We start from the raw sequence: 17,929 nt of genomic DNA, 5'->3' as shown, positions 1-17,929 counted from the left end.
TGATCAAAACACACCAGAAGAGCAAACATCGCTATAACAGCAGACGTCCTAATGAATTAGACTGAATGATGGTTTTATGTTTGGAAGTTAAGTTGAAGTGAGGAAGTTGGCAAAGCCGTTTTTTTATTTATTTATTTTACCCCTAATTTTGCCCTGACTAGAAGCCAAGGGGACTTCTGAACATGACAAGCCATCAACACCTCCAGTCTCAAGGGACACTTTTGGGTATTTGTGCCAAGCAGTTTATAAAGCAAGCACGGGTGCCAAAGAGTGCCGAGGATGGTCAGAGAGTGGAGATTGTCTACAATGATCTAACCAGTTTAAACTTGGAAAAGCACACAGGGATGAGAAATCAGATTTCTGGTTTAAGGGCAAGTTTCATCACTGCCTTTATGACCATCTAAGGCAAAAGCATCTGAAGCGCAGTGGGTAAGCACAGCAGAGCTTAGAGCGCTGCCCAAGGTGACAAGGCATCATTCATTTCTCGATACAGTGTAATCACAATCTTGCAACAAACGCTTACAGAGTATCATTTTTTCTTATAATCTGATATGTTTTCAAATTATGTTTATCTTTCACAAAGGTTTTAAAAGAGTAATAACCTTGTTCCTCAAGATCAACATTTGTACCAAGTGAAATTTCAAAACAAAAGGGGTAGAAACAAGAAATGTATGTGATTTACCTTTTGCTAAATACACAAAGATCTATTGACAATGGCTTTTTTGCAGACCTTGGGCAAATTCCTATCAGAACCTCAGCTGGAAAAACAAGAAAACTGTATTGGAGGAGTTTTTAAATCTACACCCTATTAGAGGCGATTACGTATAGTAAATTTATTAATGTGTTATTTTTTCAATGCTATTAAGAATATGAATTGCTCTGATGATGACAGCTTTTCATTTTGTGGGTTTTGGTTGTTTTTACTGAGAAAGTAGTGATTCCTTAAATGGAGGTCTACAAAATACTAACAAACAGTATCTCACCTATCCCAGAGATAATTCCTTAATGGAGGGAGGGTTGCTTCCATGTCACAGGTAAGGAAACCGGTGCTCAATAAGACCCCAAAGTTTCATTCTTCAGGAACAGAACAGAGACTTGACTGCTCTGTAAGTGAGACAGGTCAGCCCGTGCTAGGTCATGTAGCTTTGGGAAAATCCCTTTCCTGCCCCACATGGCAGCTTCCCACTGCCCTGGAGGCAGTGGGGCACTGCTCATGCCTCAGGTGAGCCACCTGAACCGAAGGGCCCAGACACAGGATCCTGCCAAACAGTGGGTGGCTGTCTGCTATCAAGATTCCTCCATCTACCCCTGCCCCCGAGCCACAACTCTGACCGAACTAGGCGCTTAGTGCCTATTACACAGCATTATTCAGAAAAAGGAATTATAATGAATGCACATGTCCTTAATAGAAACAATGCCTTTCCAAGTGAATTTTTTTTTCTGTCTTTTTTTTAGGGCCGCATCCATGGCATATAGAGGTTCCCGGGCTAGGGGTCATAGTGGAGCTGTAGCCACAGGCCTACGCCACAGCCATAGCAACGGAGGATCTGAGCTGTGTCTGCAACCTACACCACAGCTCACAGCAATGCCAGATCCTTAACCCACTGAGCAAAGCCAGGGCTGGAACCTGTGTGCTCACAGATGCTAATCGGGTTTGTTAAAGGGAACTCCTGCAAGTGAATCTTTGAATTGGCTACTCAAGGAAAGGACCAGAGAATGAATATATGTATATATATGTTTCAACGCATGGAAGTTTTATGGTATGTTAACTTTCAGAGGTGGCCTTCCTTATCCAGTATGGTTCAGTTTCCAAAATGTTCACTCAGTCCCCAGGGTCCAGAAGGGAGTCAACAAAAACACACATTTCTCTCAGGGAGTGGGGAGTAAAGACTCCTGAACTCTGGCAAATCAATCAAGACCACCTACCCATCCAACACAGCTAAGGACTAAAGATCATGTGGAAACAATTACCCATGATAATCAATCTGAGCTGGCTTTGTGTCTAGAATCAAGTCTTATTTTGGATTATCAATTCTACCAGTCAGATGGGTCCAATTATTAATAAAGAATCCTACAGAATGTATGTTTTCTGTTTCCCTAATCACTACATCCCCCAAAAAAACTTATCCAGAGACCAGGAAACAAATTGGAAAAGAACTGTTTTCTACTAAAGTTGATATCCTAAGCCCATGTGTATATGTCAGTTTACTGGCTTCACATCTAAACTAGAAGTTTACAATTTTCTGGCAAATCTCCATTTCTATCTATTTCAACTGCAATTCTCACTCACCTTTATCTGCACAACCAAATGTGTTTCCTTCTCAGACTGTTACTCAGTCACTTATTCTTTCAAGCTTCTGCATTCTCATTAAAACCTCACTGCAACATGCATATGACTTAGTGATGGACAGCATGACACTGCATTGTCACTCTGCTCTTGGTTTAATGTCTAGAATGTGCCCAGATGTTTAGTTCTCCCTATTCTCTATACCAAGCAGTTTAGCCTTCGGTAAGTTGTGGAGCGGCCTTTGCTCTCCTGACACTAGTTAATCTACAGCGCTGTCAAACATGTCACAGGAACTGTGAATCACTGCCTTTTGCAGAAACTGCATAACCACCCCCCCCAAGCACTGCTCGAGGCAGACAGCTGCACCAGGAACCCTGAACCCACAGCCAGTCTCTTCCCACGGAGGCCTCGCTAAATCATATTTAAGATAATCCAAGGGCCTGAGTGAAGGCTTTAATAAAAAGAAAAAGAAAAATTTGTCAAAAACAAATTGGCTGTCTTTCAAGCAGACACCTTTTTAGTAGGGTTCCCCCCGCCCCAAGACGCTCTTTTCTCAACCAGTGGAACGCTCTTCTTCTAAACAATCTGGAATTTCTGAGGAATGTTGTTTCTGCATAGTTAATATTTTCACATTTTTCTCCCCCCTCTTTGGTCTTTCCCAGTATAATATAATCCTTTGCACCTGCAAAAGCTCCGCAGACTGCTGACTGCCAAGAATCCACCACATGATCCTGCCTCCAGGACCAGAGGGCCTGTGTTTAGGAGAAAGAAAAATATAAGTTATTAAATATTTGAATTTATCGGAACCTTCTGTGGGTTAGCTCTGGGGATGGGAACTTAAGTGAGAAGCTATTTTGGTGGCATTCCTCGCTGATGACATAAGTGATTTTCCCAAGGACTTAACTGCATTCTAAATAAAAATAAGTCAAAGAAACAAGGGTGACAGCTACACTGGAGTACCCAAAGGAAACCCTTTTCAGGGAACATGTGTGATACAAACACACACAGAATTTATATGTATGTATACAAATAAAGATACATCTTTCAATGTAACCTTTTAAACATTTCCCATACAATTCTGAAAGTACAATAATTCACAAATTAGTCCAGAGCAGTGAATATCGAACTCCTCAGTTATTTTTTCAATCATTATCTGTCCTGAACATGTTTGAAGGATGCTAAGTCTATTACTTAGCAATTTTAAGTTCGTCAAAACACTGTTTGCACTGCTCATGTAGTAAGGAAAGCATTACACAAGTAAATGATCCATCTTAAGTTTCAAACTACACAAAATGGTGGCAGAGACATGGTGCCTTGCTTGCTGAGAGTTTATCATCTAGCAAACAACCAGATGTGGTCACATCAAATGGAGAACATTGCTGAGTCAGGTCCTGGTCTCATCTCTGAGCATAGCTTAAAGCCCACTGTCCTCATAACAATCCTGAGAGCTGGGTCCTATTATCAGCCTCCTTTTACCTAGGCTTTCTAACAGCAGAGCCTACACTCTCTGTGTTTATCTTTATTGTGTATAATTGATATTCAATACACTACACATATTTAGAGCATGCCTGCATATGAAATCATGCCACAATTATGAACACATCAAGCAGCCAAAATCAGTTTTATGTCCCTTTATTATCCCCCTTTCCTGTTCTTCCTTACCACCCCCTAAACAATCTAATGTCACTCTAGTTTGCCTTTTCTAGAATTTTATATCAATGTAATGGTACATTAAATTTCTTAACCCAAATGCTTTCCTTCAGATTTTTTTTTTTTTTTTTTGTCTTTTTGCTTTTTCTAGGGCCGCTCCCGCAGCATATGGAGGTTCCCAGGTTAGGAGTCAAATTGGAGCTGTAGCTGCCGGCCTATGCCAGAGCCACAGCAACACGGGATCCGAGCTGCGTCTACAACCTACACCAAGCTCATGGCAATGCCGGATCCTTAACCCACTGAGCAAGGCCAGGAATCAAACTTGCAACCTCATTGTTCCTAGTCAGATTCATTAACCACTGCGCCACGACGGGAACTCCCCCTTCAGAGTTCCTTATGATGCATTCATGTTAGTGTGGATATCAATGGTTCATTCCTTTTTATTGGTAAGTAATATTCCACTGGGTCATTATGTATTTGTCTGCTGATGGACTCTAGGATTTTTCTAGTTTTTGCCTATTACAAATAAAGCTGCTGTGAAGTGTATATTCACGTTTTCATATGGCCACATGCCTTCATTCCTCTTGGGGAAATACCTACGAGTGAAACAGCTGAACCACTTGGTAGGTACATATAGCTATAGTTTTTAAGGAACTACCAAATTTGTTTTAAAAAGTGGTTGTACCATTTTACATTCAGACCAGTTCCAAATTCTTTACAATCTTTCCAACACCTGATATTGTCAGTATTTAAAAAATTTAACCATTTTAATTGGTATGTATTAGTATTTCATCATGGTTTTAATGTGTATTTCCCTAGCAACTAATGATGCTGAGCTTCTTTTCATGTACTGTGTTTGCCATTCATAGTCTGTCTTCCTTAGTGTCTGATCAAATGTTTTAGACATTTTTATTGGGTTGTCTAATTTCATAATCATTGAGTTTTGAGGATTCTTTATATGTTCTAGTTACAAGTAACCTGCAATTATTTTCTCCTTGTCTGTGGCTTGTCTCTTCATACTCCTAACAGTGTCTATCCAAGAACAGAATTACTTAATTTTGCTAAAGTCCAAATTATCCTTTCATACATCTCGCATTTGGTGACACAGCTAAATCTTTTGCCTACCTTAGACCACAAAGATTTTTCAGCTATGTCTTCTTCTAGAAATTTTCTATCTTTAGGTTTTATATTTAGATCTATCTTCCATTTCAAGTTGATTTTTATGTATGCTACAAGGTTTGAAGTTCTTTTGTTTTGTTTTTATATACGGATATATAATCATTCCAGCAAGTGGAAAAGACTCTTCTTTCTGCGATGAACTGCCTTCTCACTTCTGTCAAAAATCAGTTTTCCATTTATATGGGGATTTGCTACTGGACTCTATTTTGCTCTAATCTACAGATTTACCTTAATAGCAGTTCAATACTTTCTTGACTCCTATAGCTCTATTTTACATCTTGAGATCAGGTAATGTTAGTTGTCCAACTTTGTTCTTTTTCAAACTTGTTCTGACTATTCTAGATTCTTTGTACTTTCACATGAATTTTAGAATCAGCTTGTCAATTCCTACAAAACAGCCTGCTGAGATTTTGATATGAATTGCCATGAATGTATCAATCACTTTGGAGAGAATGGAGGTGCTAACAGTACTGAGTCTCCATTTACTTAGGCCTCTACTATTTTCTCTCAACAATGTTCTGTGGTTTTCAGTATATAGGTCTTGAACTTGTATTGTCAGTTTTATTCTTATTTCCTGTGTTTTGATGCTATTTTAAATGTGGTATTGCTTGTTTTTTAAATTTAATTCTATTTTTTTCTTTTTTGCTGCACCTGCACCCTATGGAAGTTCCTGGGTCAGTGATTGAATCTGAGTTGCAGCTACAACCTATGCCACAGCTGCAGCAACACCAGAGATCCTTAATCCACTGTGCCAGGCTAGGGATCGAACCTGCACCTCAGAAGTGTCTCAAGCCATTGCAGAGACAACGTCAGATTTTAACCCACTGCACCACAGAGGGAACTCTTAAATTTCAGTTTCTGATTGTTGCTTAATATGTAGAAATATAATTAACTTTTGCATACTGATTTTGTATCCTGTAACCTTGTTAAATTTATCAGCTCTAATTGCTTCGTTGTAGATTCCATCAAATTTTCTACATCAGTGATCATGTTGTCTATGAATAAAGACGGTTTTACTTCTTCCTTTCCAATTTAGATTGTTGCCTTTTATTTCTTTTTCTTGCCTTACTGCACTGGGTAGGACCTCTAGCACCATGGCAGGTACTGCAAAAATCATGAAAAATAATAGAAATAAGACTCCTTGAATATGTTCATTACAATGGTTACTAATATTGTATACTAATCAGTATACTAATACTGATGGTGGCATGATATTTTTACAGATGATCAAATATACCACAACTCAAAGAAGACCTGCAAACTGAGAGCTAAATTCCTACCCGCAACACTTCCCCACTGAAAATAAACCTGGAAGGTTGGAAGGGCTGCTCAGACATGGAGAAGATGCCATATAAACAAATCAATGCACATACAGCCCCATCTGTTAACTTCAACCACTTTTCTTGAGTCAGACACCTAACTATGTAAACTACTAACTAACTAATAACTTAGAGAGTAACCTGTGGTGTCTGTGGATTCCAACATCTCCTTCCACCTAACTAATGAAAATGGTTACCTGGAAAGTGTATTTGTTAAAATCACTGGACTAAGAGTACAGCTGTCAGACAGACTTTTGTAACCTTACTTGTGGAGATAGATGAGCTAAAAAAATTTTTTATCAGAAACAGCTTTCTAAAGATAGAATTGCCATTAAGCAGAGTATTTGGTATTTTTTAAACAAATGCTCTAATGTTCGCAAATATATCTGTGTGCTTTTGTAGAAAACAATTTTCTACAGAACTCTCACAAGCACTGAAGACACAAAAGAAGCAAATTAGTAGAACATCAACTTTTTACTTTAAAGGTGGAAAAATGGGTATTTTATCAGGCTAATGCCAATTTTAACACCATTATTTACTTTGCTGACTTTTAAAAAAAGGGATACAAAACATAAAACAAGAGTTTTGGTGATGACTGAAGGTCACTGTCTGTTAACCTATTGATACTTTCATGGGTTCCAAAGAGCAGAAGTTTACTCCAAACAGATTAAAAATACTATGAATAATGCTGAGTTCATAGCAGTAGTAAAGAACAAGTAATAAGATGTGCATTACATATCATACAGGAGGGAGAAAAAAAATCAAAGACACCACATAATTCATTAAGTTCAACATTTACTCAATACCTACTAGGTGTCAGGCAGTGTAGGGCTCAGGGGAAAAAATAGCATTAGCCAAGTCTAACATTTGATGGAGTATAGTGGGAGCAGGAGAGGGTTATAATAGAAGGGAGGTGATAAGGAAGGCTTCACAGAGTGTCTGCTGTAATGAAGGGAAGGAAACAAAATAGTTGCTGGGGGAAAAAAACACTGATCAAAACAGACTCAGGTGGCTGAAGACACAGTTTAAAAATAGAATCTCCATAGAAAAGCATAACTTTCCACTATCACCTGGCCAGAATAATTTAGCCTAAAAACATACAAAGAAATTATTTTGTATTAGAAAAGGATACTAATAAATATCTTAAACCAAAAAATCTCTGGGACCAAAAGGTTTAGATTCAAATGAGAAACTTCCATGGCCAACAACAGAGCATAAGAGAAGTAATGATTAAACAGTATCCACAATAAACACTTATACAGAACTTCTTATGCTCCAGGCAGTAAACATATTACATACTCTAACTCATGTAATCCTAATCTTCTAAGGTATGTTCCACTTAACTTCACTTTACGAACAAGAAAATTGAGGCTCAGAGAAGTTATGTAACTTGTACAGGTAGGTACACAGTGTATAAATACGTGGACTTGGATCTATAGGTTATAGGTGTCTTCAGAGCAAACAGAAGGTATTTATAAGACACTTCACTTCCACATACAGATGATAACACACAATGAAAACACAACCATACAAAATTCTATAGAATGCCACAAAAGCAATTCTTAGAGGGAAGTTCATGGCAATACAGGCCTTCCTAAATAAACAAGAAAAATCTCAAATAATAAAACTAAGCTGCTACCTAAAAGAATTAGAAAAAGAATAAACAAAACCTACAGTCAGCAGAAGAAAGGAAATAATAAAGACCACAGAGGAAATAAATAACACAGAAATTTAAAAAACAATAGGAAAAAAAAATCAGTAAAACTAAGAGCTGGTTCTTTGAAAGGGTAATCAAAATTGACAAACCTCTTGCCAGGTCCACCAAGAAGAAAAGAGAGTGAATCCAAATAAACAAAAGAAGAAATTAAAAAGGAGAAATCTCAACTAATAATGCAGAAATTTAAAAAAAATAGTAAAATACTATTAACAATTACATGCCGACAAGTTAGACAACCTAGAAGAAAAGGACAACTCTCTAGAAACACACACGCCCACCAAAACTGAATCAAGAATTGGATAATTTGAACAGACCAACTGCTAGAAGTGAAATAGAACATGTAATAATAATAACTCCCTACAAACAAAAGTCCAGGATCAGATGGTTGTAACAGATGAATTCTACCAAACATACAAAGAAGAACTTACACTGATTCTTCTCAAACTCTTCCAAAAGGCTGAAGAGGCAACACTCCCAAAGACATTCTATGAAGCCACCATCACCATAATACGAAAACCAGAAGACACTACCAAAAAAGAAAATTATAGCCCAATTATCTTTGATGAATATAGATGCAAAATTTCACAACAAAATTTTAGCAAAGTGAGTCCAACAACATAAAAAAGATCATACACCCTGACTCAGTGGGATTCATTCCAAGTTCACAAGGATGGTTCAACACATGCAAATGAATCAATGTTACACACCACATTAACAAAAGAAAAGTAAAAAACCACATGATCATCTCAATCTAGGCAGAAAAAGCATTTAACAAAGTCCAACATCCATTCATGATTAAAAACTCTTAGCAAAGTGGGTAGAGGGAACATATCTTAACATAATAAAAGCCATTTACGACAAATCCAAGACCAATATAATACTCAATGGAGAAAAGCTGAAAGCCTTCCCACTAAAATCTGGAACAAGACAAGGATGTCACTCTCATCACTTACATTCAACACAGTCCTGAAGTCCTGGCCACAGCATTCCGACAAACAAAAGGAATAAAAGGCTCTTCCTCTTGCTGCCTCCCTCAAAGCCACTGCCCTATGATGTCCACTGTAACCCTGCCCTGCCACTACCTGTGTCACCATCACCTCAGGACCAGCTGTATGATTAGGCCAGTCTTCAATGAGTAGACACACACCTCAGTTCTGTAGTGTTCTTGTTCACACATTTACAGAATTTCTGAAAGGCAGTGGAGACTACTGCCAGGTACAGCATGGCCTCTATGCAGATGAGTGAACTGTAAAAACTCATTGCTACTGCGCAAGAAGCCCCCATAAGAGTGGTTAACCTGGACATAGAAGTGCCGAGTTGAAATCCACAGAGCATTTTTTACAAAAATTTTGACCTGGATGGGGTAAACATCAGTGCACTTCCTTTCTATTGCCTCACTATTACTGGGTTGAATAGTTGCTGCATCTTGTTAGGAGGTTCATTTCATTTCCCATTACTCCCAACTTCACACTCAGAAGCACTGAGAATTTCAAGTGGAGTATGTTGAAGTAGACTCTGTTTCTTTGCACCATTTCTGTACTGAGCTTTAAATTTTTTCATAACCCTATTGTTTAACTAAATTAGCATGGCTTGAATGAACCGCCCAGCTCCTGTGGAAGTCACATACAAGAACATGAGATATCTTATTACACACCATTCAACTAATGCGACCTTAAAGAAATTTACAGAGAAACTTAAGAAGTATGGAGTTACCGCAATAGTAAGAGTATGTGAAACAACTTAGGACACTACTCCCGTGGAGGATCTATGTTCTCGATTGGCCTTTTGATGATGGTGCACCACCATTCAACCAGACTTTGGATGACTGGTTAAGTCTTGTGAAAACTGAATTTCATGAAGATCCTAGTTGTTGTATTGCTGTTCATTGTGTTGCATCCAGAGCTCTAGTGCTTGTCACCCTAGCATTAATTGAAGGTGGAATGAAATATGAACATGCAGTACAATTCCCAAGACAAAAGTGGCGTGGAACTTTTAACAGCAAGCCTTTTTTTTTTTTGCTTTATAAGGCCGTACCTGTGGCATATGGAGGTTCCCAGGCTAGGGGTTAAATTAGAGCTGCAGCTGCTGGCCTACACCACAACCACAGCAATGTGGGATCCAAGCTGCGTCTGTGACCTACACCACAGCTCACGGCAACGCCGGATCCTTAACCCTCAGAGCGAGGCCAGGGATCGAACCTGCATCCTTACTGATACCAGTCAGACTCATTTCCACTGTGCCACAATGGGCACTTTAACAGCAAGCAACTTTTGTATTTGGAGAAGTATCATCCTAAAAATGAAGCTGTGCTTCAAATACTCCAATGGTCAAAGAAACAACTGCTGCATTCAATAAACCTGAGGTGCTTGAGGCCACTGTGTCTGAAGTGGAACTTGAGACACAGCTGAATTTGTCGTACACATTAGCCAACACATTGGCTTGGTGAATAAGTGTAATGAAGCTTCCACGGGAGTGTTGAAAAGCAATTTTACCAGGCCACAAGCCTGGCAGAATTGCAACCTCTATGTTTGGGTTATGATCAACGTATTTGGACACTTAGCAAAGAGTTTTTGGTGTTCAGCATTTAGAATGTGCTTATCACTGTACCAATCGACCTTTCCTGAAATCATGCAGTACTGAGTTATGTCTTTAAATATGGTTCCATGCCAGAATCTTATCAACAAGAAATTTAGAAAGCCTAGGTGCCAAAATGCCTGGCACAATATTTTTTTATTTTTAGTATCATATAGAGCTAAAATCCCAGGAGCTATGAATACTCTGGACATGATGTGGTTTATTTCTTACATCATTTCAGACATAAAAAGGAGGGCTTATGTGGTTATTTGCTCACAGGACGTTTATATCTCCCACATTCACACTGGTATATCAGATTTGCTCTTTTTCTTTTCCTTTTTATTAACAAAGTCTTAGAGTGATCATTTAATGTCCTTCTATAAATCACATTTTGTGCTATTATAGAAGACCTCCATTTTGAAAATCTATATTGTATAGAAGCCCATGTCTTTAATGTCTTAAAAAAAAGCCTTACAGTTCATTTTAATGTTTGCACATTGGGGAGCAACTTACAGGGAGGGCCCACAAAAAGAATAGGAGAGGGATTTTAAGTATTTTTAATAAAATGGTGCCTTAGTGCAGAACATGTAGAATATACACTTTAGTAAATATTTTTAAAAGGTAGAAATACTTTGTTATTGTAGCTAAAACAATTCTTAATTATAAAATTTCTGAAATTCTTGTTAATTTTTTTCCATACTTATCTGAAGTTGTTTATCAACTTATTTTCTTTGAAGTGTGCTTCTCAACCTCTCTTGCAGAAAGAAGTAGGTTTCTGCTAAAGAACTGAGCAGACATTTAATATTTTATATGCCTTTTGAGCTATGTAACTTAATATTTGGATACTTGACAATTTGTTTTATTTTATAATTGATAAAACGGTGATGTGTATTAATGTTAGCTCAACCATATATTTATACTGTCCAGGAACATGTGGTTATAGTTCCATGGGAGAAATAATTTGTCAGTGTTCACTAACTTGTAAAAATCTACTGTGAGAGCTGAAACATTAAATAACAAAATGCATCTATCATCAAAAATAAATAAATAGTAGACAAATTGGAAGAGGTAAAATTGTCACTACATGCAGATTACATGATATGATATATAGAAAATCCTTAGGATCCCACACAAAAACTACTCAATGTGATAAACGAATTTAGCAAAGCAGTGGGATATAAGATTAACATCCAATAATCAGTGGAATTTCTGTATACTGACAATGAAATATCAGAAAGGGAATGTAAAAAAAAAGACTTTTTAAAACTGCATTAAAAAAAAAAAACAACCCAACAACCTAGGAATAAATCTGACCAAGGAGGTGAAAGACTTATATGCTGAGAACTATAAGATATTAATCAAGGAAATTAAAGAGGATTTAAAGAAGTGAAAAGATATTCCATGCTCTTGGACTGGACGAATTAGTACTGTTAAAATGGCCATACTACCCAAAGCAATCTAGAGATGACATTTTTCACATAATTAGAACAACCCCAAAATGTATGGAACCATAAAAGACCAAGAATTGCCAAAGCAATCCTGAGAACAAAAAAACAAGCAGGAGGCATAACTCTCCCAGACTTTGGACAATATTACAAAGCTACAGTAATCAAAACAGCTTGGTAGTGGTACGAAAATAGACATACAGAGCCTGGAACAGAAATAGAGAGCCCAGAAATAAACTCAGACACTTATAAACAATTAATCCTTGACAAAGGAGACAAGAATATAAAATGGGAAAAAGTCTCTTCAGCAAGTAGTGTCAGGAAAATTGGACAGCTGCATCTGTATCAGTGAAATTAGAACACGCCCTCAGATCATGCACAAAAATAAACTCAAAATGGCTGAAAGACTTAAACATAAGACATGACACCATAAAATTCCTAAAAGAAAACACAGCCAAAACATTCCCTGATATAAACTGTACAAGAGTTTTATTAGGTCAGTCTCCCAAGGCAATAAAAAATAAAAACAAAATTAAACAAATAGGACCTAATCAAATGTAAAGCCTCTGCAGAGCAAAAAGAAACCATAAAAACAAAAACAAAAGACAACCTATGGAATGGTAGAAAATAGTTGCAAATGATGCGACTGACAAGGACTTAATCTCCAAAATATATAAACAACTCATTCAACTCAACCAGAAAGTAAGCAGAAGACCTACATATATATTTCTCCAAGGAAGACATACAGATGGCCATTAGGCACAGGAAATGATGCTCAACATCACTAATTATTTGATAAATGCAAATTAAAACTACAATGAGGTACCACCTCACACCAGTCAGAATGGCCATCATCAAAAAGTCTACAAACAATAAATGCTGAAGAGAGTGTGGAGAAAAGGGAGCTCTCCTACAATGTTGATGGAAATTTAAGTTCGTATAACCACTATGGAAAATAGTATTGAGGTTCCTCAGAAAACTAAATATAGAATTACCGGAGTTCCCGTCGTGGCGCAGTGGTTAACGAATCCGACTAGGAACCACGAGGTTGCGGGTTCGGTCCCTGCCCTTGCTCAGTGGGTTAACGATCTGGCGTTGCCGTGAGCTGTGGTGTAGGTTGCAGACGCGGCTCGGATCCCGCGTTGCTGTGGCTCTGGCGTAGGCTGGTGGCTACAGCTCCGATTCGACCCCTAGCCTGGGAACCTCCATATGCCGCGGGAGCGGCCCAAGAAATAGCAACAACAACAACAAAAAAAGACAAAAAAAAAAAAAAAGAATTACCGTATGATCCAATAATCCTACTCCTGGACAGATATCCGGACAAAACTGTAATTCAAAAAGATACATGCACTGCTATGTTCACAGTAGCACTATTTCCAATAGCCAAGACATGGAAGCAGCCTAAATATCTATTGACAGATGGATGAATAAAGAAGATATGGTAGATTTATAAAATCAAATACTACTGGGCTATAAAAAAAAAAGAATGAAATAATGCCATTCAGAGCAACATGAAAGCAACTAGATATTTTTACACCAAGCTCAGAAAGAGAAAGACAAATACCATATGATATCGCTTATATGTGGAATCTAAAATATGGTACAAATGAACCTATCTACAGAACAAAAACAAACTCATGAATATGGAGAACAGACTTGTGGTTGCCATGGAGGAGGGGAAGGGAGAGGGATGGACTGGGAGTTTGGGGTTAGTAAATGCAAACTATTACGTTTAGAATGGCTAAACAAGGTCCTACTGTATAGCACAGGGAACTACATCCAGTATCCTGGGATAGACCATGATGGAAAAGAATATTAAAAAGAGAAAGAATATATATGTATAACGGACTCACTTTGCTGTACAGCAGAAATTGGCACAACACTGTAAATCAACTATACCTTAATTGAAAAAATGCCTCACATGAAAAAAAATGCCTCAAGTCAAAAAATAAAAATCATAATTACACAACCACAAAAAAAAAAAAAAATAAAGTGGAGGAGCTGATACTGGTTGTTATGGCCCCTTCAAAGCCATATGCCTTGTAGATAGAATAGTTGATATACAATGTTTATAAGATTCCTCAATACACAACTCAACTTCTAGAGAAGCTATACTGTAATATGTTAAGTTATTAAATAATATTTTGATGCCAAAAAAAATTTGTTTAAATAATGTGGATTTGTAATGGAGGACATCAAAAATCTTTAAATTGCCATTATTTCTCAACCTAAATAAGTATTTCCATTGCCCCAGAGGTCTAATGACCATTCCTGTAAAGGCAAGTAAATAACTGTGTAGAGGATAGAAAGAGGGCCCAAATGTGAGGAACCACTGTGTTGTGACAGAAGTTGTAAACCTAAATAAGTAAGGCTAAAAAAATCAGGCAACCATATTTAACCGGATGTTGCTTATTAATCTCAATTCAAAGTCTGGTTTTGCATTTTCTTTTCAAATAAATGAAATTATCAGATGGATCCATGCATATTTGTTTATATCTCATGTTAATGAGAAATTTCAAGTAATGAGAGAGGTAATCAGAAATCTTAATTTCACTTCTATGGTTTTACTTAAGTAGGTTTCCTTAGGATGACTGGAAGTGGTTTCTAATAGCTTATACAGAAAATTTCATTTTGAAATAAGTTTAGACAAAACTTGCAGAAATAGTAGAGGTCCCATATACCCTTCCGCCAGCTTCCCCTAAGACTGATTCCATATAACCCAAGTATGATTACCAAAACAGGAAATTACAATAGGTACAGGGAGTTTTCTCTTGTGGTGTAGCAGGTTAGGGTCCAGTGTTGTCAATGCAGCAGCTCAGGTCACTGCTGTGATGGTTTGACTCCTGTTCTGGGAACTTCTGCATGCCACAAGCATGGCCAAATAAATAAATAGGTATAATACTACTAAGATACAGACTGTAATTGAATTTCACCACTCATATTGTTTAAAGGTATGTTTTTGTTTTGTTTTGTTTTTTGCCACACTTGTGGCACGTGTAAGTTTCTGGGCCAGGGATCAAACCTTGAGCTACAGCTGCAGCCTGCACCACAGCTGTTTCAATGCCAGATCCTTAACCTGCTGCACCACAAGGGGACTTCCTAAAGGTGTATGATGTTTAAACATCAGGCCTGTATTTTTTTCTTTTTGAATTAATGACACATTTATGATCCAATATGATATTATGAGGAATCTTGAATACTCAGAGGTAATACTACAAAAACAATCAGGTTGTTCTAATTTCCCAAGTGGTTCTTCACTCATTGCTCAAGGCCTATCAGAGGATGGACAACATGAAGTAATTTTAAGGCTCCACTCCCCCAATACCTCTGCCAGGGTATGAGCTCTTAGCACCTGTCATTCACAGCACAGAGAGCAAACACCAGGCCCAATACTAGGAAATACTGGGCATCAAGCCTGAGCCAAGGGTCTTCTTTCTATTCAAGTACAGCATGAAGAGAAGGCTTTATCACTTTAAAAGGCCACATGTGCACAGCTGTCTTATGAATGAACAATAAATTGACAATAAACGTTTTGGCTTCAGTGCAGGGAAACTCAAATTTGGAAATTCTTCCATTTTTGCACTCAAAAATATTCCTATGGCTTCCAATTGTGCAAGATGATGAAACTTTACCATGACTTTGACAGTACAACAATAGGTATGTGTACTGAGTCATCTACTCAATCCCACATGCATAACACCATGGTAACTGATAATTTATTTAAGACAACAGAAAAGAGAGTGCTCTGTGTAGGTCTGACTGCTGTCCATCCAGCAACAGCATTTTACAACACATTAAAGATAGCAGACAATTAATTTCACACAATTGCTCTCCATACTGTAATTGATCAAGCTATTGTGTAGCTTTGGCACATACACTATAAGAAACAAAGCAACAGTTGCATACAATTTTATTATTCAATCAAATGAAGCATCTCACTGTCAAGTGCTCATATAAAAACATGACTTTATAAAGGAGATTTCCAGGAGTTCCCATCTTGGCTCAGTGGTTAGCGAATCCGACTAGGAACCAGGAGGTTGTGGGTTTGATCCCTGGCCTTGCTCAGTGGGTTAAAGGATCCGGTGTTGCTGTGAGCTGTAGTGTAGGTTGCAGACACGGCTCGGATCCTGCATTGCTGTAGCTCTGGTGTAGGCCAGCGCCTATGGCTCCGATTCGACCCCTACCCTGGGAACCTCCACATGCCGCAGGAGCGACCCAAGAAATGGCAAAAAGACAAAAAAAAAGGAGATTTCCAAAGTTGTAAAGTGAAAAGAATAATGAATATAATTGGGAACCATATATTAAGCTTTTACTTCTACCATTCCATGGCTGTAGCAATATAACCAAGTGTCAAAGGGCAAAATGGATGTCTCTTAAACAAAACTAATTTTCGTAATTAAAACTGGATACATCTAACTGATAATTAGGGAACATTTACAGTAGATAAACTCATCTTGGTTATAGTGGCAACTGGATTGAAACTATTCTGAGATGTGTAAATACCACCAATTTTATGTGGTTGATATTTACTTTTTTGTTAAACTGTATTTTGGTTGGTTGAGATATTTAGATGCTTACCTTCTAGATAATTAGTATAGTACAAATAATAATTTCTACGATCTATTTATTTGTCTTTTTAGGGCCACACCTGCAGCATATGAAGTCCCAGGCTAGGAGTCAAATTTGGAGCTGCAACTGCTGTCCTACACCACAGGCACAGCAATGCCAGATCTGAGCTGCATCTCTGACCTACACCACAGCAATACCAGATCCTTAACCCACCGAGCAAGGCCAGGGATCGAATCCACATTCTCATGGATACTAGTCAGGTTCGTTTCCACTGAGCCACAATGGGAACTCCTTAAGATTTTTTTTTAAATGAATGATTGTGCTGATAATTGTAAGAAAAGAAATTGCATTTATTCTTGAGTCAAAGCAAGATGGGCTCAAATACTGAATTTGTTGAGTAATATTTAGCTTTTATAATTGCAGAATAATATTTGTGCATATGTATGGCTAGGTGTTATTGGGGAGGTATTTATTATGATTGGAGGGTTCTCTGAGCTCCCTGGATCTGTGGCTTGATGTCTTTTATTAGTTTGGGGTTGGGACAAAAGGTCCTCCTCATGTTAACAATATCTAAACATATCACTGAGTAACACTACTAGAAAACAAATTACTATAACTGATGCTTGCCATGGAAATCTTAAGTCAACAAGAAAAGGTGTGATTATTTTTCATATTTGTGCCTGGAAATGCACACTTGGCTTGCTATGTTTAAGGATGGAGTCATCTTATAAAAATATTATCAAAAATGGTTCAAATGGAAGAACTGAGGGACATATACTAACAAGCTCCATTTATCTGGAAACAGGTACACTAATAAGCCTCTATCAACAAAAGTACCAAAAAATATGAATAATAAGGAGTCACTTGTATTCATTAACTTTCAAAAGCACTCTCATCTGACCCCTATAGGACGGGGACCTCATTATCTTCATCTCTGGAGTCTCATAGGGCCTTGCACAATTGCTTATACCAAAAAGGCAGGCACATAGTTGGTAGCTACATGAGTACCTATAATGCAAGCAGTGTTGGGTTATTTTACTTTTGGGTAGAGAGTGAGGAAAACATGAACTAGCCAAACGTTGTAATCCTGAGTTTTCATTTCTGGCTGAGTAGTGAACAGCCAACAGGTTCTACCTCAAGGATTAACATTTATTTAACTGGACAAGGTTAACTAATGAGCTGGGCTGAG

The 17,929-nt window shown here is 37.8% G+C and overlaps 1 protein-coding gene and 1 pseudogene across 9 annotated transcripts in view; one reads left to right on the top strand and one right to left on the bottom strand.

Annotated features, from left to right (window-relative positions):
• The window catches only part of SLC25A26 (solute carrier family 25 member 26), a 165,580-nt gene that overhangs the window by 11,303 nt on the left and 136,348 nt on the right, over positions 1 to 17,929 (bottom strand). For 4 of the 9 annotated variants that reach the window (XM_084988955.1, XM_003358494.6, XM_084988957.1 and 1 more), the window contains one exon: positions 2,970 to 3,039. The exons of 3 other annotated variants lie outside the window; for them this stretch is intronic. In XM_084988955.1, coding sequence (XP_084845081.1) covers positions 2,970 to 3,039 — 70 coding nt within the window. Of the gene's footprint in view, positions 1 to 2,969; positions 3,040 to 8,580; positions 8,679 to 17,929 lie in introns of all 9 variants that reach the window. 2 more of the 9 variants (XR_014823504.1, XR_014823503.1) reach the window with 1 other exon arrangement.
• On the top strand, positions 9,738 to 10,607 carry LOC100623791 (protein tyrosine phosphatase type IVA 1-like; annotated as a pseudogene).

The sequence above is a fragment of the Sus scrofa genome, chromosome 13 (assembly GCF_054392235.1).
Source record: "Sus scrofa isolate SSC_HxYL_T2T_F1_AM1 chromosome 13, Sscrofa_HxYL_maternal_Yorkshire_Landrace_v2.0, whole genome shotgun sequence".
Taxonomy (NCBI): Eukaryota; Metazoa; Chordata; class Mammalia; order Artiodactyla; family Suidae; genus Sus; species Sus scrofa.
This window is presented reverse-complemented; position numbering and strand designations above follow the sequence as displayed.